General features: G+C 53.6%; 1 protein-coding gene across 1 annotated transcript; it reads right to left on the reverse strand.

Annotated features, from left to right (window-relative positions):
• Positions 1 to 6231: 6231 nt before the first annotated feature.
• Positions 6232 to 21987, reverse strand: LOC144945276 (vacuolar protein sorting-associated protein 37B-like). Its single transcript, XM_078873663.1, has 4 exons — positions 21586 to 21987; positions 18025 to 18196; positions 11351 to 11436; positions 6232 to 8214 (listed from the first exon to the last, which is right to left on the reverse strand). The coding sequence occupies exons 1-4, from the start codon at positions 21760 to 21762 to the stop codon at positions 8080 to 8082; spliced, it is 570 nt and encodes a 189-aa protein (XP_078729789.1). The 5' UTR covers positions 21763 to 21987; the 3' UTR covers positions 6232 to 8079.
• Between the last annotated feature and the right edge of the window lie 2105 nt (positions 21988 to 24092).

Here is a 24092-nt window from a genome sequence, read left to right on the forward strand (position 1 = left end):
ACCAAATACGCGCCGTCTGCTTCACAGTTCACGTGCAACATGACGCGACGTCGTTCGATGTGAGTGGGCAACTTTATCTGTCCCATCACTGCCGCTGCCATGGTGTCCGAATTGACCACCTTTGAAGAAATGACACTCACCAGTCATAGGTCCCTACCGACACACTAAATCTTCTTGGTTCTTTCGGTAAAGTCACGTAGAGTGTCATTTCTTCAAAGAGGTGTTAATGTGTTAAAACACCAAACAGAAACCTTTTGCAGGGAATCATGTCTGCAAGAGACATCGCGATGGCGCGCGAAGGAGATTAAGAGGATGTGGGCCAGGCGCGTCACGGCTGGATGGGACAGTAGCCGGCGGCTGATGATTTTAGCGACGGATTGGCAGCCAAAGGTGGAGGCGGGACACGCCCTGGGATGGCGTCCGGCCAAGCGAGATGGAGTGCTGAAATCAGCTCGCGTGCATGGGTCTAGAATATGGAGCGTTGAGTGGCGAGACCGTGAGAGATGGTGTGGGTCTTCATCCAGCGGTGCGCAGATCGCGGCTGCTGATCATGGTGATGGTCAAAATGTATACAGGTGTAGTTTATACTTTAGTTGTTTACGTGGTGGTTTAGTTACTGCAGCTACATACTATTAACATCCCTTCACTTCATTAATGCTACCCCTATCCCCCTCCCTTTGATTCTGCTAATCCTGCATAATGCACGGGCATAATGACTTTAAACCCTCCTCCCACCTCCTACGCATTTCACAAGTAGTACTAATCCCATATCTGCATTTCCCATAAATATGCTAAATACCTCTTGATATGCAAATTATTTTGTCAAGGCGCTCTTCCCCCTCCATCCCAGCTTAAATAGTCGCTCCAAGCCTGGGGCGTCTCATTCAGACTCTCTCTTTCCGACAGACCTGTTTCTTCACCTGAGGACGGCTGCTTGCGTTGTGGCCGAAACGTCGTGAGAATTATTTTATTATTTTTTATTTTTATTATTTTATTATTTCCCTTCTACGTGACTTTACCGAAAGAACCAAGAAGGTGTATGCCTGTGTGTGTGTGAAGTTCACAGGAGAGGACGTGCGTGCCATTGATTTTCTCACTCAACATTTCACAGGGATGGAGAGCGCTGTACACGCAAATAAGCGACAGGCTACTTACATCTCACCTGCGATCACGCATCGGAAAGGACACGCCCGGTAGCAGCTGTACGGTGCAAGGTGACTGCGCCTTGCGAGTGGACATTTAGTGGCTGCTGCAGCGCCTCACAATTAAAAATTCCTTCCCTTTATTACTGCTAACCCTACTTCCTCCCTTTGTTGCTGCTAATCCTACATCATGCACGGGCATAATATAACTTTGAGACCCCCCCCCCACGTCCTACGCATTCCACAAGTAGTGACTAATTCCATATCTGCATTTGCCATAAATATGCTAAATTCCTCTGTTGATATGCAAATTCCTTTGTCAAGGCGCCCTTCCTCCTCTAACCCAGCTAAAATATACGCTGCCAAGCATGGTGGTGTTCATTCAGACGCTGTCTTTCCGACAGACCTATTCTTCACCTGAGGACGGCTGCTTGCGTTGTGGCCGAAACGTCGTGAGAATTGTATTTTATTGTTTTATTTTTATTATTTTATTATTTGCCTTCTACGTGACTTTACCGAAAGAACCAAGAAGAAGAACGTGGCCAATTCGTCACTAGTACATCATTAGTGTGTAGTGTATAGTGTAGTGTATAGTGTAGTGTACTAGTACAGCACTAACCGCTGTGTTGAACAGCCAAGCCACAACATTGACAATCTGAGTACGACGTTTCGCCATTAATTACAACTAGCTTCATCAGGCGACAGCCATATTTGTGGAGAAGTCCACTTGTTTTGTTCCTTATATAGAGGGGTAGATGTGTTAAGGAACGAAACGTTAAGACTTCTCCACAAATCTGGCTGTCGCCTGATGAAGCTAGTTGTAATTACTGGCGAAACGTCGTACTCAGTTTGTAAATGTTGTGGCTTGGCTCTCCAACACACCGGTGTGCTGTACTAGTACACTACACTATACACTACACTACACACTACACTACTATACACTATACTATACACTACACTACTATACACTACACTACTATACACTACACTACTATACACTACACTATACACTACTATACACTACACTACTATACACTACACTATACACTGCACTACTATACACTACACTACTATACACTACACTACTATACACTACACTATACACTACACACTAGTGCTGTACTAGTGACGAATTGGCTACGTTCTGTTTACGTGACAACCCTTACTAGTTGGCTGTGTCGGGTGGTGGCGGGATTTTAACGACACATTTATATATTTACGCGATCTAACCCAAAAACCTCTATTATGGATGTTATTGGTCGCGAAAGCCTACTACGTGTCAAACTGAAATGCATGTAGGTTGAACTTCTTTCGCACCATACGTAGGCAACCGTGCTAATCGGGGGTGCGAAATGGGGCTTGTTCAGGCACGTTGGCACACAGTTGTTTTAAGTCTACAAGTTAGGTTCCCAGAAACGAGCTAACCTACTCTCCTGCTCCATCATTTAAACTCGGTCTATGGACTAACCAGCCACAATGCACCCATATACTCGCCACATTTCGGAAGCTAAGCAAGGGTTGAGCCTGGACGGAGCTTGGATGTGCAACCACGGTGCGCACGGTAATTTGCTTACAGGTCACGCTGTTGCGTGGTTGGCAGTGCAGCAAAATGCATCGTTGTAAGGGCTTCTACGCTCTCCCGCCTTGACCTAACCCTACTCACTCGGGCGGTGCAGTATTGCTCAAATAATCCACCACCACACGATCCGCACGGTGTGGAGAGGTGCTCATCCAGCAGTGGATTGACGTGTTTTTGGTCGTATATCATGAGGGCTGGGCACTGGCCCCAATGCCTCTCAACGCCAAGCGGCCAGCAACAAAAGGCACCGTTAAATGTGCAATCGGCAAAGAGCTCGGGGTAAAGAGGCGACGATTGGAAGAGGAATTCCACAGCGGAGCGGCGCGAGGGAAGAAGCAGAAGGTTAGGTGAGCTGAGCTTTTGTGTGGTGAGTGAGTGTGTGAGTGGGTGAGTGAGTGGGTGGGTGAGTGAGTGTGTGAGTGAGTGGGTGAGTGAGTGAGTGTGTGAGTGGGTGAGTGAGTGAGTGGGTGGGTGGGTGAGTGAGTGTGTGAGTGAGTGGGTGAGCGAGTGGGTGAGTGAGTGTGTGAGTGAGTGTGTGAGTGAGTGGGTGAGTGAGTGAGTGTGTGAGTGGGTGAGTGTGTGAGTGGGTGAGTGAGTGTGTGAGTGGGTGAGTGAGTGTGTGAGTGAGTGGGTGAGTGAGTGTGTGAGTGAATTTGTGAGTGTGTGTGAGTGGGTGAGCGAGTGAGTGGGTGAGCGAGTGTTGTTGTGACGTGTAAGTGTGGTGGTGGTTCAACTGTGTGCGGATGAGACGACACAGTCTGGTAGAACAAGAGTCCTCAACACGGATGGAGCAATCATCGAGGGAAGTTCACGGGAACAGTAACCATGGTAGTAGCAGCAGCGATAGAAGAGTGATAACGAGGCGACTGACCGCCGGTGAGCGAGTGAATCGGTGAGTGCTGGATAAATGAACCGTGACGACTTTGCATTGAATTCCATGGAGTACAGTGTGGTAGGAACTGGCTGCTCCACCCCAGATATGGTAACAGGATTCCAACTTTGGCCGGATCTGTGCTGTGTGCAGCAGTGGTGAAAATTGTTCGGAGTTGCAGGAGACTGGCACGGGAAATGAAATCAAGCATCCTCGATGCCTCCCTAGCCAGACGAGTAACAAGACTTGTTCTATGACAGCTCCGATGAGGTTGTTGTGTCATGCAGAGTTTCCTCGGGCTGCGAATATAATTATTTTTAATACGAGGTGGGTGACGTGGTCGAGCAGTAGCGCTTGTTGTTACAGAGGTCCACGGTTCGATTCCAGCGGACGCCCTGATTAATACTGCGGTCCGTGTAATAACCGTGAAAATACTGCGCGCCACCAGTTTGGTAAGTGGACTTTAAAGATCCCAGTGACGGCATTCGCAAAAGTAGTCCCATTGCCTGTCGGCGTCATGATCCGAATTTGCCAAATAAAAAAATATTACGACACGAGTTACTCGATTGGGATTACACACACAGCAGCAGCAGCAAGCATCGCTCCGTACTGCGGACATTTGGCACGGCCCTCCTAAAAACACGTCTCGAGACTCATTGAGGCTTTCCTCGGTAAACTCGTGTAATGACGTTGTTACATTTGACGGGAAGAACTGTGGAAATGCCAGCGTTACGTGACAACTGTCGGGTTTAATTATTTATTTCGTCGAACGTCACCCAGGATCAACAACAATCGCCATTCGCCACGAAGTGCCAGGCTATGTGCACGTTAAGGCCACGTGAAAGTGTCGAACGCCCGCTGGCAGGAGGTCACGGGGCAGACCCAGGTGCCACGGGTCGACAGACCCAGATGGCTGGCCGATGTATCACCTCCCCACAACGAGCTCTGCTCTGCTCGTTATTGCTGGAGGGCAACTGCCTCCAACTGCCCAGTAGCAGCGTCCTTCACGAGCCTCCTCAACAGAGGCCGATCTTGACACCGCCGGTACCAGTCATCGGCAAGTCCACTCAGCTCCACATCCACCTCTACCACATCACTCCATCTCTTATCTAGCCCGTGCCGCGCCCGTTTAGCCTCCTCCATCCAACCGAACAAAAGCTGGTTAGGCATGCGGTGGCTGGGCATGCGGGCTTCATGTCCCACCCAGGCACGCACGTGCTCCACGTTTTCACGCCACGTGACGTTATTTGTAATCGACGTGGGTTTGTTTATTACGTTGAATGCCACCAGGATCGACCACGTGTACACTCCGCGTTAAATGTCGCGGGAGTTGGGGGGGTGTCACGGGGGAGGAGGGGGGGGGGTGTCACGGGGGGGGGGGGGAATCACGGGGGGGGGGGGGTCACGGGGGGGTCAAGGGGGGGTGCCGTTCGCACGGCACTGCGTGTGTGAACCCATTCGACCTGCAGAACCAGTCACGTGGGGTCGCTGGGGTGCACAACTCAACGGCGGTCGCCCGCTTGTACAAATATTCAGGTTTTTTAAAGAACAAAAAATATGTACATTATACGCGAGGAAGAAAAATCGTCAAGACGCGCTGATTCCGGAACGCCGTCTGTTATCCCGCGTTCGAGGAATGTATCGCTTCGGATCGCGTGCCTCGCCCTCGCATGAAGGAATGTTCCCCGCAATGCAATGTGCCGGCAACATTTTTTGTTTACAAGTTCACGAGCAATACTCGTTTCATTATAATAATTATTGAAGGGGTTGCCTCGTGTTACTCGATAGCTGCTATCGGTGCAACTATAAAAATGCTAACTTAAACGGCTGCTCATCAGAAAACATTTTAAGTAAAACTATTAAAACATTTAATCAGGCCCCCATGATATAAATCAAATTTTTTATTTTATCATACCAGGTAAGGTCCACTGAGCTATGTAGCTCTTTTTCAGAAACGACCTGGCCACAAACGATAGCTCAACAAAGTGGCTTATCAAGTAGAAATTGCTAGCAGCCAAAATCCACACGACCACGGGCAAAGAGACCATGCAAACTCCAAATATACAGGCGTCAGGGCCCATAACATGTTGCAAGGACAGTCTCCAACTCTTATCATCCACTCTGTCTCTCTATGTGCTATGAACAAGGGCTGTTGCCCGAAACATCACCCTTTTAAGCCCACGGTGTTATCGAAGAACGTGTCGACGCGGCAGCGTCACCGAATAAAAAATAGTTCAGTTTGGAAGTATTTACTCGGCTACACGGAAGCCCACACACAAGGCTAACCCAGGGCAAAGTGCGTTTGCGGACACGCCACTTAAATCAACTTAGCTCCAGGTTATGTCTACACGTGTTTGTCAAGCCTAGAATCTGTCCGATTTCCAGCAGGGAGAGTCCCTAATCGCAACTTAACTCTAAAGTTTCGTTCGTATTTGAACATCTTCACGAGGGTTACCATACCCCCCCCCCACCTCTTCTACTAAATACACTGTAACGAAAGCAAAGTTTGTGGGGAATAATAGGCATTTTCTATACTTTTGAGGCATAAGCAATTAGAAAATAACACTTGCTACCCAGGAACAAATATCGTGTTACATAGTGATATCAAACTCGCACACACATATCACCCATCACATAATTTTATTTCTTTAAATGAATACGATTTACCAAAAAAATCAGCCACCAGCATTTTCATGTAGAGGGGTTGAAGTGCCTCCCCCTCCCCCCAACTCCCGAAGTGAGAACTGCCCCGTGCTAATGGTGGAAATTCCACATTTCTATGGCAGGAAAAGACTCGTCTCGATAAGACAGCAAAGAAATGCATTCGACACGTAAACATTGCTCAACTCAATTTAATTTGGAGACGGACAATTAAATAAGTAAATAACGAACACATCACAGCACATGTCACACGGCTCCATGACCCTATTAATGTGAACACCTTCACAATGTACACTTCTTGGTGGGGTGGAGTGGTGGCGCAGTGGTTAGTGCACTCTGCTGCGCTACGAACTCAACGACCCTTTGAGTTTTGATTCCCAGCTACGGCTGGCACCCGCCGGTGGCGAGTGAATTATCAGTTCAGATCATCGCTCGCCGCCAATGTTAGCGCTGTGGCCAGAATCAAAAGTTCACTGGGTTCGTAACGCAGTGAACGCGATGACCACTGCTGCGCCACCGCTCCACTCATTCGCATACTATTTGTATATAAGGAATGATTACACTGTATAGATTTTATGCTGCAAAGGGGATGCTAGTCTATGACTAAACTAGCGCGCGCTGCCCCCGATCTCATCCCATCTCGGAGTCTATATGGAGGCTTGGACATTGTTTCGATGGGCGACCACCATGCGTAACAGGTGTTATAGGCTGTACCGTTGCTTAACCTTGCACGTGGAAGTTGGATGGTGAGGGGGGCTAAGCGACCAGCCTTAGAAAGGGGACGAGGTCTCCCTTTCTGTGCTCTCTTGACGCTGGTTGGCGAGGGGATCATAGAGTTTGCTTTTGCGCGCACGGTGGCGAGATGTTAAATACCTCGCCTGGTATGCAGGATGTCGTGGGTTCGTTCCCGACCCTGACACCTGTTGTGTATTTGGAGTTTGCGTGTCTCTCTCACCGTGGTCGTGTGGATTTTTCTCCGGGTTCTCCGGTTTTTCCTCCACGTTTAGAAAGATGCGTTTAGATTATTTGGCTGCTATACATTTCCACCTGGCAAGCCACTTTGCTGAGCTACCATTTGTAGCTGATCGCTTATGAAAAATAGCTATACAGCAGCTCAGTGGCCCTTACGTGGTAAAGTAAAAAAAAAAGTTAAGTTTTCATTGCGCTTGCGCACCACTGGCAGCAGCATCGCCGGGTAAGCTGCCCGGCGTTACCGAGCAGAAATTCCCAGCGGCACGCGATCATCGACACCCACACAAGGGGTCTGTCACGCAGAGGTCGCAACCGGGTACCCGATACCCGTACCCTACCCGATACCCGGCTACCCGTACCCGGCCGGGTACGGGTACCCGTTTGCGACCCTGGTGCGGCCGGGTACGGGTAGACCGTGAGTCACTGGTGAGTAACTGTTTGTCACTCATTTCCCAACGTCTTGTCTCTTCTCACAATTCAAGTTCCTAGAATCAACCCACCCGCGCCTGCAACATGGCTTCATCCCAGAGGTCGCAATCAGGTACCCGAAACCCGTACCTTACCCGTACCCGCAGGGTACGGGTAGGGTACGGGTACGGCCGGGTACGGGTACGGGTACCCGTTTGCGACCCTGGTGCGGCCGGGTACGGGTAAGGAATCAAAACCCGTTTGCGACCTCTGCTGTCACCGCGGTGGTTCCGTGGTCAGAACTTCACGACGAGGGTCTCTCCGTGAAGTCCCTTCCCAGGTTGTTCCAGGTTGGGTCTCGTTTCACGGTGGAGGGGGGGGGGGGTCCACCGCAGCTGATCGTCCGTCTGTCCGCACCGTGGGTCTGTGGTGCCACATTGACCCCCTCACTGGTCGAGCAACATCTCCTTGAGCTTGTCGGCCTTGGCGCGCCGCAGGTGGATGAGCGAGCGTCGGGCGAGGAAGCTCTCGACGAAGTCGTCCAGCGGCAGCTCGCCCGCCAGGAAGCTCTCGGCCACGGCCTGCGGAGACACCGGGCGCGCGCGCGTGCAGCCGGCCAGATTAAAATGAAAAAAATTAGGGATGAGCTCACGATTTTCAGATTTCAAGTTTCAAGCATTGGCTGACCATCGAGCAAAGACGGTCACTGCATCGCGCACATTCAGGTGCGCTTCTGCGGCCATCTGGAACGCTATTCCTTCCGATATGAGGAAGCCACTGTTCTAAAGAAATTCGTTTTCATCGAGACTGAAAACTAATTTCTTTAGAGCATATTTGTGTGTTTAGTTTGTTGTCCTTCCCCCGCATCTGAGAACAGCACGGTTGGCTACACACGGTACGAAGGAAGTTTAACATACTTTGGTCTGCCAGTAGGGGGTGATGATTGCTGCTGTGTGTGTGTGAATGCAAATGAGTAAGGTGCGGTGTCCAAATTAGCTAAATTTGCACCGTCGATTTATCCGGAAATTACAATTTATGATGATCTGAAAATTGGCGTTCCTTTCGCATTGAGCCAAAAAAAAACAAAGTGACATCACCGGAAAAGCAATCGCAGCGAAGATTATTTTTATTTTAGCAAAGTAACAAATTGCGCTGGGAATTCGATCGTGTGCTCGTGAAGCCAGAATCTGTCAGTGACGGTGATTGGTGACAGGGTCCAGGAATTCACACCCACTCCACTGCCCCCCGCATCGCTGTAACCCAGCCTGGGACTGACGCTAACTCCGGAGAGAGCGTGGATGATATTTTAATTCGATGCCAACAACGCTCGGCCGTAAGAGTCAGAGCTCAGAGCGGATCGCGCGAGACCGGCTCAGAGCGGTCGTAAGCATCATTTATGAAAGGCACGAGGCAAAGGAGGAGCCTTGCAGTCGCTCGGCTGCTCGCGACACACTGCTGCCGGATGGTTCTCCACTCGAGGATGTTGGGCCTACTCTTCCATGCCGGCCGGACGTCTTGAATGAGGTGGCAGTACCCACACTTAGGCCCCATCACAGACGGATGTCATCCCGCTTGCTGTTCTGCCACCGTACGTACGCTGGAAAGCCAGGAGGTGGCGTGACACCACGTGCAGGGATGGAGCTGCACGAGGGTGGTCTGCGTGATCCGCCAACCCTCTGTTACCACCACAGCTCCCACCGCCAGTCTCATAAATGTACGACTCTAGTTTGACCGCATTCCTTTGGCAGAGGTCGCTGGTCCGACGCAATCTTCCGTCGTGAATACCTGGCAGGACCCTCTTTAGGCAAGTGTCACGAGACTCGGCGAGGCCTTCCCCGGGCGAACGAACGCAACTAAAACGATGATGATAATAAGAATAAAAATACGAGCGAATTTTTTCATTTTTTTTTTATCAGCGCCAAGGGTGTTTGTGGGTAAAGGAGCTTTGCACTAAGACGCGGCTAATCCGCTATTAGGCCCGGATAGCGGCCGGGGCAGACAGACGCTCTCCTTGAATAAACACAGTCCCCCCCGTGTGCCCCCCCCCGCTCCCACCACACCAGAATCACCAATTGCTCCCTAACCGCACCCCGCCCCATCCCAATCCTACGCCTGTGTGTAGCACAATAACCACGGGGCGGTGGGGAGGGTAGCGGGTGGTGGTTGAGGCGGGGGGGGGTGCACCGTACACAGCCTGGTTCACTTAGGAGGGGAGAGGGGAGGGGGGGGAGAGGGGAGGGGGGGAGAGGGGGGGAGAGGGGAGGGGGGGAGAGGGGAGGGGGGGAGAGGGGGGGAGAGGGGAGGGGGGGGAGAGGGGGGGAGAGGGGAGGGGGGGAGAGGGGAGGGGGGGAGAGGGGAGGGGGGGGGAGAGGGGAGGGGGGGAGAGGGGAGGGGGGGAGAGGAGAGGGGGGGAGAGGAGAGGAGAGGGGAGGGGGGAGAGGGGAGGGGGGCAGAGGGGAGGGGGGGAGAGGGGAGGGGGGGAGAGGGGAGGGGGGGAGAGGGGAGGGGGGGAGAGGGGAGGAGAGGAGAGGGGGGGAGAGGAGAGGGGGGAGAGGGGAGGGGGGGAGAGGAGAGGGGGGGGAGAGGGGAGGGGGGGAGAGGAGAGGGGGGGAGAGGGGAGGGGGGGAGAGGAGAGGGGGGGAGAGGGGAGGGGGGGGGAGAGGGGAGGGGGGGAGAGGGGAGGGGGGGAGAGGGGAGGGGGGGAGAGGGGAGGGGGGGAGAGGGGAGGGGGGGAGAGGGCGGGAGGGGAGAGGGGAGGGGGGGGAGAGGGGTAGAGAGGGGAGGGGGGGAGAGTAGAGGAGAGGGGAGGAGAGAAGGGGAAGAGAGAGCAGATGGGAGAGGAGAGGACAGGGAGGGGAGGAGGCAGGAGAGATGGAGGAGAGAGTAAAGCAGAGGGCAGAGAGAGAGAGAGGAGGGGGGCGGAGCGGGGAAGTTGGGGGGGCGGTGGCTGGATGGCCGTGCCGCCCTCCTCACTGCTGACCCTCCGCTCTCCGGGTGATGCAGGCCGTCAACAGCCCGCCGGTGCCTGACAGGCACAGCGCCATTCAGGAGCGACATCCCAACTGGCAACGGGGCACCGCCGCACAGTTGTCGCTCGCTCCCGAGGAGAGGGAGCAGCACGACGACTCGGAGACACGAGGCGGAGGAACCGCAGATGGGCGGAGAAGGCAGCCGCTAGGCCGTACCAACAATTGCCCAAGCTCTGCAGTTCTCTATATATTAATCTAATTTATATATTTCGATTTAAAGCTTTCGTGACTGCAGGGATTCATCTTCTTGGTTCTTTCGGTAAAGGCACGTAGAAGGGAAATAATAAAGCAATACAAATAATAAAACATAATAAAATAATATAGTAAAACATAATAAAATAATATAATAACAATGTTTTAATGCTTTATTTTTATTATTTTATTATTTCCCTTCTACGTGACTTTACCAAAAGAACCAAGAAGATTAACTAATTTATATATATATAGAGTGCGTTCACACAAGGAGCTTGGCACAGCTTACAGAACGGTGACAGAATGGAACGATGTAGTTAATAGGGGCGTGAGAGGGTTGAGAAACGAGTGGCAGCGATAGGGGGTTCTGAGGGATCACGAAAGGGTAGGGGAGGAACAGGAAGGAGTGGAGGGAGCGAGTATTTACATCTTCCCCGAGCCGCGTGTCCCCTCGTCTCTCTCGTCTCTCCGCGTCTCTCGATCGCAAATCACTCACCTCGGCCTCCTCCTCAGCCTTGGCCGTTTCCGCTTGAAGCAGGGCGAGCAGCGTTTCGGGGCAGCAGCTGCCGTCAAAACTCTCGGCTGTGGTGGGAGGGCGGTGGGGGGTAGTAGGGGAGAGTGGGGATGAGAGGGGGCCCGAGGGTGGGTGGAAGATTGGGCAGGGTGGCACAAAAAGGGATTCTTGAATCTTCAATAGAATTGTCAACTTGATGATCACACCAACGTGAGTGCAGAACTTGGTGCAGAAATTGGCTGCCGGCCTGACAGCATCGTCTCACTAGACTCGAAACATCGGTATAATCACAATGTCGCGCGTGTGTGCGCGAGTGTGTGCGCGAGTGTGTGCGCTACTTCACTGGTGAACTCAAAGTGCACCTCGCCTTGGCACAAGCGCCGTGGTGGCATCACCGCCACCGAGTGGCGGCTATTGTTTTTGTTGTTACGGTAATGGGCAGTGGTGCACAAGCACAAACTACAGCGACAAATATTCACGAATAATAACACAGTTTCGATTTAAAGCTTTCGTGACTGCAGGGATTCATCTTCTCGGTTCTTTCGGTAAAGTCACATAGAATGGAAATAATAAAATAATAAAAATAAAACAATAAAATAATTCTCACGACGTTTCGGCCACAACGCAAGCAGCCGTCCTCAGGTGAAGAACAGGTCTGTCTTTCCGTCTGTCTTTCCGACAGACCTGGTCTTCACCTGAAGACGGCTGCTTGCGTTGTGGCCGAAACGTCGTGAGAATTATTTTATTATGTTTTATTTTTATTATTTTATTATTTCCCTTCTACGTGACTTTACCGAAAGAACCAAGAAAAAGAAAAAATAACACAGTTGCCCTAACAAGTAAAAATGCATACAACAGGCTACGGCTTTCAGGCAATAATGCCATGAAGGGCCATTGCCCGAAACGTTGCCTGTTATATCTATATACACTGTACATTTTAAAGAATTGTTTACTTTTAGGGCCACGGTGGCTATTTATGGTGTCATCACGGGCAGCCGTGAGCGTTCAATCAGCGCTGCGGGGCCGGGCTGGTTTGCTTAAGGCTGTCGAGGTTTTGGTAGAGTGGGCGGGCGGGTAGATGGGTGGATGGATGGGTGAGGCAGCGGGTCAACCCGGGCCGTTAACCTCCGAGGAAACCCCATCAGGTGGATGATTCAATCGTCCCCGTTAGCGCAAACCAGGTGATTGATGGGTGTCCCTCTGGGACTCGCGTTAGGCCCAGGCCGCACGCGAGGTTTCGCAATCTCTTCCAATCACGGCGGCGAAATCGGGCATCTTCACCCCCCCCCCCAGCTACCCCCTTACCTCCAGACCCCCCCTCCCCACTCCTCCCCCTCACCTACTCTCACACAGATCGCCCTCCCTCCAGCTTCTAGTCCAGGGGTCGGCAAACCAGCGGATCCGTAGCCGAATGCGGCTCTTTTAAGGACCCGCTTAATGACGTTATTCACGTTGCACTGTGGCTCCTGAAATGTTGAGTTTTTTTTGACCGAATTTGAAAAAATTGGCTCTCATTGTTATTTTATTTTCCGACCGGTGTCCTAGCCAATAGCTTTGTCGGGTTCGCACGTAATTCGCAACACTTCCTGGAATCATAACAATCATCATAGTCATCCACTGCTGGATGACGACCTCTTCCAAGCCGTCGCCACCGCTCCATCTCCACGTTCCCCCCGCACCCTTTGCTGGCCCATTCCGTAGCCAGTCTCGACCAAGTGGCGGCCTTCATTCTCCAAACTCGCTTCGATGTTCCCAACAGAGTCAATTCGGACGAAGTCTCCGAACGTGCGTATCGTTACTTTTATTTGGGGATGTTGCTGCTGTTGCTGCTGCTGCTACTGCTGCGTTGGCAGCGGTGCACAAGCACAGGCCAACAAAATGAAAACTCACTTCTGAGCACGGACAGATTGTCAGATTGACAGACGTGATCGGAACACATCTCAAGCATGTATTGCCGTGCCCGGCATGCCACATCCGGTATCACCTCTCGCTGTCGGGCTGCGTGGTGATTATGCAGCAGTCACTCTTCTTGGCCTCCACTCAACCACCCAGGCTGAACAATGACAGATAACCCCCCTATACTCTTAGGTTATTTCGGAAAAGTCACGTAGGCAAAACAATTTATAATTAAAAAATTTTTTGAAAAAATAATAGAAATAAAATAATAAATCACGACGTTTCGGAGGTAACACCAGCTTCCGTCTTCAGGTGGAACGGTCACAGCACAATTGCTGTATCAAGTAAAGCGAAATCCCAAGAGACCCGTGATTTCTTATTTTATTTCTATTATGTTGTATGCGAGGATGGATTAAGGCCAGCACAGCACACGAGCAGTTCGGTGTGGCTAACACCACGCCTGGTCGCATTTGTCTCCCCAGCGCTGATGCTTACACACCGAGTTCCCTTAGGAGAGGCACAACACCGGTTCAGATGATATTCGCCACCGATATTGGCCACGAGAGGGAATCGAATTCGGGTAGTTGGGTTCGTAGCGTAGCGCGCTAACCACTGCACCGCCGCTCCCCCTAATGACACAAAGACCCTCACGCTGACACACGGGCCCAGTTGCGTAACCGCGGTTGACCCCAGGCGATGGGCGGTGGAAACGCGAGACTGGGGCACACGTGGCAAAACGTGCGAGTGTGGCGCGGGGAGGTGATGTTCGTACACAGCCCTCACGTGCCTCCACGTGGCTCCACTTACTCTCCCTGGGGCTCCACCCACTCGCCCCAGTAGCTCCACCCACGGTCCCTGTGGCTCCACCCACTCTCCACGTGGCTCCACCCACTCTCCCTGTAGCTCCACCCACTCTCCCTGTAGCTCCACCCACTCTCCCTGTGGCATCCACCCACTCGCCCCAATAGCTCCACTCGCTTTTTCTTTGGGGCCCCAACCCACTCGCTCCAGTGGCTCCATCGACTTTCCCCAGGGGCGCCAATCCATGTTCCTATGGCTCCAACCATTCGTTGTAGCTCCACCCTGACCCCATGTGGCTCCTCCCACTCTTCAAATGGCTCCACCCATTCAATGTGGGTCCACCCCTTCTCCTTGTAGCTCCACCCTCTCCATCAGTGGTGCCACCCAATTAGGCTCCACCCCGACTCCCTGTAGCTCCACCCACTTTCCCCGTGGCCCCACCCATCCAATGTGACTCCACCACCTTCTATAGCTCCCCCCTCCCCCCCACACTTCAGCCAATGGGGCAGCGTCCGCTCGCTCACACCTCCCAGCCCCCCCCCCACACAACAACCTCTGGCCACAACCCCCTCCCTAGCCAATCAGCGGCGGCCCGTGTGACACACCCACGGAACGGCAGCTGGCCACAGCATTGGCTCCCAGCCACGCGCGTGACTCACGCCACTGCGGTAGAGACAGAACACGTGGACAGGCGCGCACAAAGACAAAGGCCCCCCGTATAGCCTCGACAGACTCATGGGGCAAGTGCTGTTCGCGAGCACCTACGAAAGGCCGAAACGGCACAGCGGTGGGCGGGGTGGCCAGCAGCACACACCCGGCCGCCTTTGTTTCCCCAATGGCGATGTTTACACAACGCACCAGGTTACTCATTCGAGGCTGAGTCGACCTAGGGGGAGGCCCAGGCCTGGTTCAGATCATCGTCGCGGTGTTGGCCGTTAGGGGGAATCGACCTCAAGTCGCCGGGTTTGTAGCAAAGCGTCATGCGTGCACACGAACATGTGAACATGCACACGAACATGTGAACATGCACACGAACATGTGAACATGCACACGAACATGTGAACATGCCCACGAACATGTGAACATGCACAGGAACATGCGAACATGCACACGAACATGCGAACATGCACACATGTATGTGCAGCCCCTTTTGTAAACCCCCTGATGCATGAGGGATGTCTGCGGAGTCGTGGGGAGCTATTTGAGCATACTTCACCACGCTGATGTAACAGCACCACAATCATAAACACCCTTACCACGATTATTATCAACACACCTCACCACGATGTTACCTTCACCATAATCAGCTCCACCCTCACCACAACCAGCACCAACACTTATCACCACCACGACCACTCTGACCCCAAGGCAATGGGGCGTACTTTTGCCCCAACCTCTCTCTAAAAACAGTGACATAGATCAACCAAGAGCCAGGTCTCATTACCACTCCATACAGTGACTCCTCTACTTACGAACATTCGACTTACGAACTTTCAGAGATACGAATAAACCTGTCCGTATGTCCAGTTGCCTGTTTGGACTGAGAGTCGTAAGTTCAATCGCCGCGCAATATGTGGCGGTGGTGGCAACTACATCTGCAAAACGTGAAGAACCAGCGGAATCTACATCTGCAGGAGATTATACAACAATCCTCGTGTTTAGTGTGAATGCCGTACAACGTGTTTGGAATCGACAGGAGTAAAGTTGGACTTACGAACAAATCGACTTAGGAACAGACCTCTGCAATCCATAATAGAGGTTTGTGGGTGAGATCGCGTAAATATAAACGTGTCGTTAAACCCGCCGCAACCCGGCACAGCCAATTAGTAAGGTTTGTCACCTAAACCAAACATGCCAATTCGTTACTAGTTGAGTCCACCGATGTGTTGAATAGTAAAACCCACAACATTTACAATTCGAGTACTATGTTTTGCTACGAGTCTGTATATGCAAGTCTGTGGGTCTCTATGCGAGTCTGAGGGTTGCTATGCAAGTCTGTTGGTCTTGGCAAGTCTTCGGGTCTCTATGAAAGTCTGTTGGTGTCTATGCCATTCTGTGGGTCTCTGTGCTAGTCTGTGAGTCTCTGCGGGTCTATATGTAAGTGTAACGGTCTCAATGCGGGTCTGTGGGTCTCTGCGAGTCTGTTGGTCTCTTTGCGAGCTTGCGGTCATCGGGGCAGAGGCGATTGACTCGTGCCGCGTGAGAACCCGCTTTAACCACATCTGGGCGGCTGAAACCCAGAATGGAAGCCAGAATCTCTACGGTACCGGTTCAACGGCGTCTCTGATCTGAGGCCACCGCCTGGCCACCTCTGCTCTTGCTGGCGGCGGTGGTAGTGGTGGTGGTGGCTTTCACTGCTGTGTACAACAAGCGGGGTAATGTGGCTGTGGGGCGATGAGGGTTGGAACGAGGACAGACCCGGAGGGCACGGGAGGGGGTGGGGTGTAAGTGGACCAGGAGTGGGACGAGAGGCTACGCCGTCTCCTGATTGGTCGCCGCGACCACAACAACACTGGGACCGAGTGCGTTGATTCAGTGCCCTCTTCCCGGGATGAATCCGAGAGGAGGAAATTGCTGCAATTGTCACGATCCTGCCGAAGCAAATGCCTGTTATAATTAGCGGTATATCGTGTACAAAACAATATTGTCGATGCCCTTGTGCGCAGGACACGATCCAGTTTCATTGTTATGAACGACCAAGCAGAATTAATTTCCCCCCGTGACTTGCTGGCCGGTGACCTGCCAGCCGGCCCTCTGCATCTGTGCCCCACGTGGCCAGCAAGCCAGCACTGTGGGGGGCAGTGCGGGTTGGCGGATCACTCGCACTCGTGAAACTACCTTCTCCTTCCCGCCCCGTGAGCGTTGATGTCGCCACCCCCTGACCGGCCAGGGTACGATGGCAGTACAGCAAGCGGGTTGATACCCTCGCGATTGAAGGGTTGCTCACCTTTATCGTCTCACTACTGTACACTCACTCGGCCAATCATTCACCTACTCACTCACCCACTCACCCTCCCGCTCACGAAACCACCAACTCACTCGACAGGGGGGGGGGGAGAAGAGTCGTCCCCTCTCCTCGACAGAGACAGGCGATGACACTGTGCGGTGCTGGCAGCAGCATGGTGTTTGTTTCACAAAAGCCGACACGACCACAGCATTGTAACCCCACGCTAGGCGCGTGCTGCGTGTGACCCCAGCAGCAGTGCCAGGGTGGCTAGATGTTAACCACCTCGCCTGGTATACAGGAGGTCGTGTCTTGTTGTTTCTTTGGAGTTTGCATGCCTCTCTTGTCTCCCCGTGGTCGCGTGGATTTTCCCCCGGGTCCTCCGGTTTTTCCCTCCAAGGTTTAGGGTCAACGTCACGCGTTCGGGGTATTTGGCTGCTGCTATGAATGTCGACACGACAACAAGCCACTTCCGTTGACCTATCATTTGTGATCGCCAGGTCCGTGCTCGCCAAAAAAATGTGTTTATAGTGAGAAAGTCCATAATAGAGGTTTTTGGGTTAGATGGCGTAAATATATAAATGTGTCGTTAAAACCCGCCCACCCCTAACACAGCCAACTAGTAAGGGTTGTCACGTAAACAGAACGTGGCCAATTCGTCACTGGTACAGCACACCGCTGTGTTGGAGAGCCAAGCCACAACATTTACAATCTGAGTGCACGACGTTTCGCCAGTAATTACAACCAGCTTCATCAGGCGACAGCCAGATTTTGTGGAGAAGTCCACATGATGCATGCGCATTATGCGAACCCTTTCCTCTTGTCCTTCCTGTCCACGGCACGTTCTGTTTACGTGACAACCCTCACTAGTTGGCTGTGTCGCGTGTTGGCGCGGTTTTAACGACACATTCATATATTTACGCGATCTAACCCCCCCCCAAAAAAACCCCTCTACTATGGATGACATTTGTCGCGAAATCCTACCGCGCGTTAGCACAGTTTGAGCACTTTGTACCGAGTTGGCGCTGCTTGTGCTGGTAGTCGCGCAGCAGCTCGTGCAGCTGCTGGTACTTGCTGCTCAGCACGGCCCTCGACAGCGCCAGCTGCGGCTCCAGGCCCACGTTGAGCTCCGCGAGGCTGCGCGTGCTCGCCACGGCCGTGCAGCGCTCCAGCTCCACGCACTGCACCTGCCCAGCACCGACACGGGCCCCCCCCCCCCCGCAACAACAACGTGGGGGGGGTCAGGGACGGGGTCAGGGTCGGGGGTGGGGTCAGGGGTGGGGTCAGGGTCAGGGATGGGGTCAGGGTGGGGTCAGGGGTGGAGTCAGGGTCGGGGTCAGGGTCGGGGTCAGGGTCGGGGGTGAGGTCAGGGTCGGGGATGGGGTCAGGGTCGGGGGTGGGGTCAGGGTCAGGGGTGGGGTCAGGGTCGGGGGTGGGGTTAGGGTCGGGGGTGGGGTCAGGGGTGTGGCGGGGGGGGATTTGGAGGGGGGGGGGGAGAAAGGGTATAAAGGCACAGCCCTGCAAGTGCTTAACTCGAGTTGCTCATCCACCAGCGGGATTATCTCTCTGTTTACAAAGACCCCCTCCCCCCCCCCTATAGCCTTAACAGGCTTTTGGGTTTACAGCCTTTAAGTGCTGTTAGCGAGTAGCACCTATGAAGGCCGGCACGGCACGAGATGGGTGGTGTGGCCAGTACCACGCACGGCCGCCTTTGTCTCCCGAGTGGCAATGTTTGTACACTCAAACATCCACACACAAACCCGTACACACAAGACAAAGATCCCCTGCAGGGGCGGTTTCTTCATTAGGGCGATTGGGCGACGCACCACCAATGTCATTCAACCACAGAGTCACGCTAGCCGTCACTGTGCCTCTGGATATAGTCCAATCAGCGTCATGTCACGTTCTGTGGAGTACCGCCTCTTTTTGGGCGATTTCACTCCGGCTGAGAATCGCCCGGAGTGGTCCCATAGACTTACATTCAAAGATGTTTTTTTTCGAACGGGGGCGCTGCAATGCATTCTCTATGGCTTCCGGGAGGGCATGCACTAACGTGCTTACGTCATCATACGTGCGAACGTCATCATACGTAAGCACGTTTCATCCAACAATATAATTTATCCCCACCTAGTGGAATCTTTAATAAAAAAAAACTTGAGTGGTTTGTTTTAATAGTGAGTATATAAACAAACAAGATGTATTGTAAGAGTCACTTTATTTTTCATTAATAGTAAAGAAGTGAAGTTGCCTTTACATGCTTAAGCTGTTAATTTATTCATTGCATGGGTGGACCTTATCCTTATCAATCATCCAGACATTTGCCCCCCCTGAGAGATGTTGCAGGAGCCGCCACTGATCCCCTGTATAGCCTTAACAGACTGTTGGGGCAAGTGCTGTTAGTGAGCACCTATGAAGGCCGGCAGGGCACAACGAGGGGGTGGGTGGGCCAGCACCACGCCCGGCCGCCTTTGTCTCCCCAAGTGGCGATGTTGTCGACCTAGGGCTGAGTCGCCCTAGGGGAGGCCCACGACCGGTTCAGGATAATCGCCACGGGCGTTGGCGGTGGCCGTGAGCGGGAATCGAACTCGGGAGTCGCCGGGTTTCGTAGCGCTAACCGCTGCACCACCGCTCCCCATGACCACCACACTTGCAATGCCTCTAGATGTAGTTTAGATGTTTGCAAAACGACACACGCGGCACGACGCGCAAGACACAAAAACACGAACATCGGTCAGCGAGAAGAGACATCGAATCGCCACACCTCGACTGTGTCGGGTGGTGGCGGGTTTGACGACACATTTATATATTTACACGATCTAACACCCTTCATCCCCCCCCCCCCCCCAAAAAAAACTGTTTCATGGATGATTTTGACTTAAAACTTTCGTGATATTAGGAATTCATATTCTAACGGTTCTTTCGGTAAAGTCGCGTAGATAAAATAAAATTAGAATATTAAGGATGATATTGGTCGCGAAAATCTGCGAGATGTTCAACTGAATAAAGAGCATAATATAGGTTTTTGGGTCAGCTCGCGTTATTTATAAATGTGTCGTAACCCTCCACCACCCGACACGGCCAAACAGTAAAAAAAACGTGTCACGTTTTTCAAAGGACAAAATCATTCACTTCATTAGCCCAAAAACCTATATTATGAATAATATTGGCCGCGAAATCCTACGTGTTAAATTGAATAAAGAGCAACTTACATTCGGATTCCAGCAGCGCCCCCCATTCTATACCCCCCCTCATTGCCCCCCACACTAAATAGCAAATCCGAGCCAACTTCAGACTCCTGAGTTCAACCCCCGTGTGACTGTAAAACGCTGTTCCTAACTGTAGACGGTGGGCGGGAAATCCCTACACCCCGCACGCCGTGCCAGTCAATGGCAGCCGCCTACACGGAGAGTGTACGGACTTCTCGCCCACCTCCCCCCGTACAAACGCAGTCTCATAATAGCCCCCCCCCTCTCTCGTGACCCCACACTGCCCCCCCCCCCGATCCCCCAATACCCCCCCCCCCCAGTCTACCTCACTTCCCCTATCCCAGGGGTCGGCAACCTACGGCTCCGGAGCCGCATGCGGCTCTTTACGGGCTGCTTCTTGACGATATGTACGTATGTACAGTATGTACATAGATGCATTGCGGCTCTTGAAATACTGAATTTTGCACCGAATTGGAAAGAAATGGCTCTTCTTGTTATTTTGGTTGCCGACCCCTGCCCGATCCCCACTCAACCACTTCCCCTCCCCTCGAATCCCCTTCGTCCCCTCTCCCTCGTTACCCTTCCCCCCTTTACCCCCCCTCGCCGCTCCCTATCCCCTCTTCAGCCCCTCCCCCCGCGCCACCAGCCCCCCCCCCGCACCACCAGCCCCCCCCCCCGCACCACCAGCCCCCCCCGCGCCACCAGCCCCCCCCCCGCACCACCAGCCCCCCCCCCCGCACCACCAGCCCCCCCCCCGCACCACCAGCCCCCCCCGCGCCACCAGCCCTATCCCCCCCGCGAGCCCCCCCTGACCTCGTCTCGCTCCCCCGCCACCAGCCCCCCCCCCCGCGCGACCAGCCCCCCCCCGCACTACCAGCCCCCCCCCCCGCACTACCAGCCCCCCCCCCGCACTACCAGCCCCCCCCCGCGCCACCAGCCTCCCCCGCGCCACCAGCCCCCCCCCGCGCCACCAGCCCTATCCCCCCCGCGAGCCCCCCCTGACCTCGTCTCGCTCCCCCGCCACCAGCCCCCCCCCCGCACTACCAGCCCCCCCCCGCACTACCAGCCCCCCCCCCGCACTACCAGCCCCCCCCCCCGCACTACCAGCCCCCCCCCCCACCAGCCCCCCCCCCCGCACCACCAGCCCCCCCCGCGCCACCAGCCCTATCCCCCCCGCGAGCCCCCCCTGACCTCGTCTCGCTCCCCCGCCACCAGCCCCCCCCCCGCACTACCAGCCCCCCCCCCGCGCCACCAGCCTCCCCCCCCGCGCCACCAGCCCCCCCCCGCACCACCAGCCCCCCCCCCCCGCACTACCAGCACCCCCCCCCGCACCACCAGCCCCCCCCCACCCCTGACCCCTCCCCCCTGACCTCGTCTCGCTCCCGCGCCATCTCCGCGAGCTTCTCGTCGTTCTGCAGCAGCCCCCGCAGCTGCTGGAGGCTCAGGAAGCGGAGCTGCTCGAACGCCAACGCCGCCGCGGGGATCTGGGGGCTCTGGGGGCTCGTGGGGACCCCCGTGCCCTGCTGCGTGCCCCACTGCGCGTTCATCTTTCAGTCGAGGGGGTGTGGGGGGGGTTCCGGTCAATCCGCTTCGACGGAAAATCCGTTTCCGTCGCGCGCGTCGGCCGCTCGTGTCGTCGAGTAATTTAATAATTTAGTTTGTATTTTGTTTACTTTTCCGTAGGGTGGGGGGGGGGGTGTTTCATCCCCGTTGCGATGTTCGGTGTGGTAGTGCCCCCTAGTGGCTGTGAGAACGACGAGGTGGTGATGATGGTGGTGGTGATGATGGTGGTGATGATGATGATGGTGGTGATGATGATGATGATGGTGGTGGTGATGATGGTGGTGGTGATGATGATGGTGGTGATGGTGATGATGATGGTGGTGGTGATGGTGATGATGGTGGTGATGATGATGGTGGTGATGATGATGGTGGTGGTGATGGTGATGATGATGGTGGTGGTGATGGTAATGATGATGGTGGTGGTGGTGGTGATGGTAGTGATGATGGTGGTGATGATGATGATGGTGGTGGTGATGGTGGTGATGATGATGATGGTGGTGGTGGTGATGGTGGTGGCCATGATGATGGTGATGGTGGTGATGGTGGTGGTCATGATGATGGTGATGGTGGTGATGATGGTGGTGATGGTGGTGGTGATTATGATGGTGGTGGTGATGATGATGGTGGTGATGATGGTGATGGTGGTGGTGATGGTGATGATGGTGGTGGTGGTGATGGTCATGACGATGGTGATGGTGGTGATGGTGGTCATGGTGACGATGGTGGTGGTGATGGTCGTGGTCATGATGATGGTGATGGTGGTGATGGTGATAGTGATGATGGTGGTGGTGGTGATGGTCATGATGATGGTGGTGATGATGGTGGTCATGGTGATGATGGTGGAAAAAAAATGCATCTTGTTTATTTGGTTTACCGACCCCTGGTTAATGACTATCGGTTTCGTGTTCACTCGCGTAACGACGCGTCGATTTATCGATTTCAATCGACGATTTGGACGCGCGTCGATGTTTTGTTGTTGTTGCTGCTTGGTGGCGTCTGTGATGTGTGTGAGTGTTGCAAGCGATGATCGTCGTCGTCGGCAGCCATGGTCAATCCACTGCTGGATGAAGGCCTCCCTCCCCATACAGGAGGTCGTGTGGGTTAGAACCCGACCCTGATATTTGGAGTTTGCATGTTCTCCCTGTGGTCGCGTAGATTTTTTTCTCTGGGACTTCCGGGGTTTCTCTGCACATTTAGAATCGACACGAGCATTTGGCTACTAACACATTTCTGCGGAGGGAGCTGGTAGGAACGTTCGGTTGCTCGGTCAATGGCCAGGGTCAACGGCGGCGTGGTGTATTCCGCAAATATTCCCGACTGTGAGGGCGAGCACAAGCCGTCGTGAGTAGGTTAAACGTTGAGTTTTATAAGGGCACCACGGGGTGACCAGCCCAGCCCCACCCAGCCCCACCCAGCCCCTCCCCACCCAGCCCCTCCCCACCCAGCCCCACCCTCCCCACACAGCCCCTCCCTGCACCACGGACGGACGGACACAATATTCCCCTGTGGGCTGGTGTAACCAGGAGGGTACCTACCAGTATAACAATCCACGTGATAAGCGACTTCGATGAGCTAACATTTGTGGTCAGGTGGCTTCTGAAAAAAGAGCGATATCGCTCAGTGGGCCTTACCTGGTAAGGTACAAAGAACATTGTTCAGCTTATAGTTTTAATCCACGTGTTCATCTTTCCTAGTCTCGCAATGGAATTCCAATTAAGCGCGTGCATCTCCGTAAATTGTATTGTTATGTAAACGAGACGCTACTCTTACGTTTAGGCAAATGGCACAAACAGCATGGCGCCACAGACTCACACAGAGAGCCACAGACTCACACAGAGACCCACAGGCCCACACACAGTGAGCCAAAGACTCGCGGAGAGGCACAGACTCACACAGAGACCCACAGGCTCATACATAGTGAGACATCGACTCACGGAGAGACACAGACTTACACAGAGACCCACATGCTCACACACAGTGAGCCAAAGACTCACAGAGAGCCACAGACTAACACAGAGACCCACAGACTCACACACAGTGAGCCAAAAACTCACAGAGAGACACAGACTCGCACAGACTCACACACAGTGAGCCATAGACTCACAGAGAGGCACAGACTCACACAGAGACCCACAGACTCACACACAGTGAGCCATAGACTCACAGAGAGACACAGACTCACACAGACTCACACACAGTGAGCCATAGACTCACAGAGAGCCACAGACTCACACAGAGACCCACAGACTCACACACAGTGAGCCAAAAACTCACAGAGAGACACAGACTCGCACAGACTCACACACAGTGAGCC

The sequence above is a fragment of the Lampetra fluviatilis genome, chromosome 37, assembly GCF_964198595.1.
Source record: "Lampetra fluviatilis chromosome 37, kcLamFluv1.1, whole genome shotgun sequence".
Classification (NCBI taxonomy): domain Eukaryota; kingdom Metazoa; phylum Chordata; class Hyperoartia; order Petromyzontiformes; family Petromyzontidae; genus Lampetra; species Lampetra fluviatilis.

Coding starts and splice junctions, on each gene's coding strand:
- LOC144945276 (XM_078873663.1), bottom strand. CDS start 21,762: ATGAACGCGCAGTGGGGCACGCAGCAGGGCACGGGGGTCCCCACGAGC. Junction 18,197..21,585: donor TGGCGCGGGAGCGAGACGAG/GTCAGGGGGGAG, acceptor GGTGCTGGGCAG/GTGCAGTGCGTGGAGCTGGA. Junction 8,215..11,350: donor AGGCTGAGGAGGAGGCCGAG/GTGAGTGATTTG, acceptor GTGTCTCCGCAG/GCCGTGGCCGAGAGCTTCCT.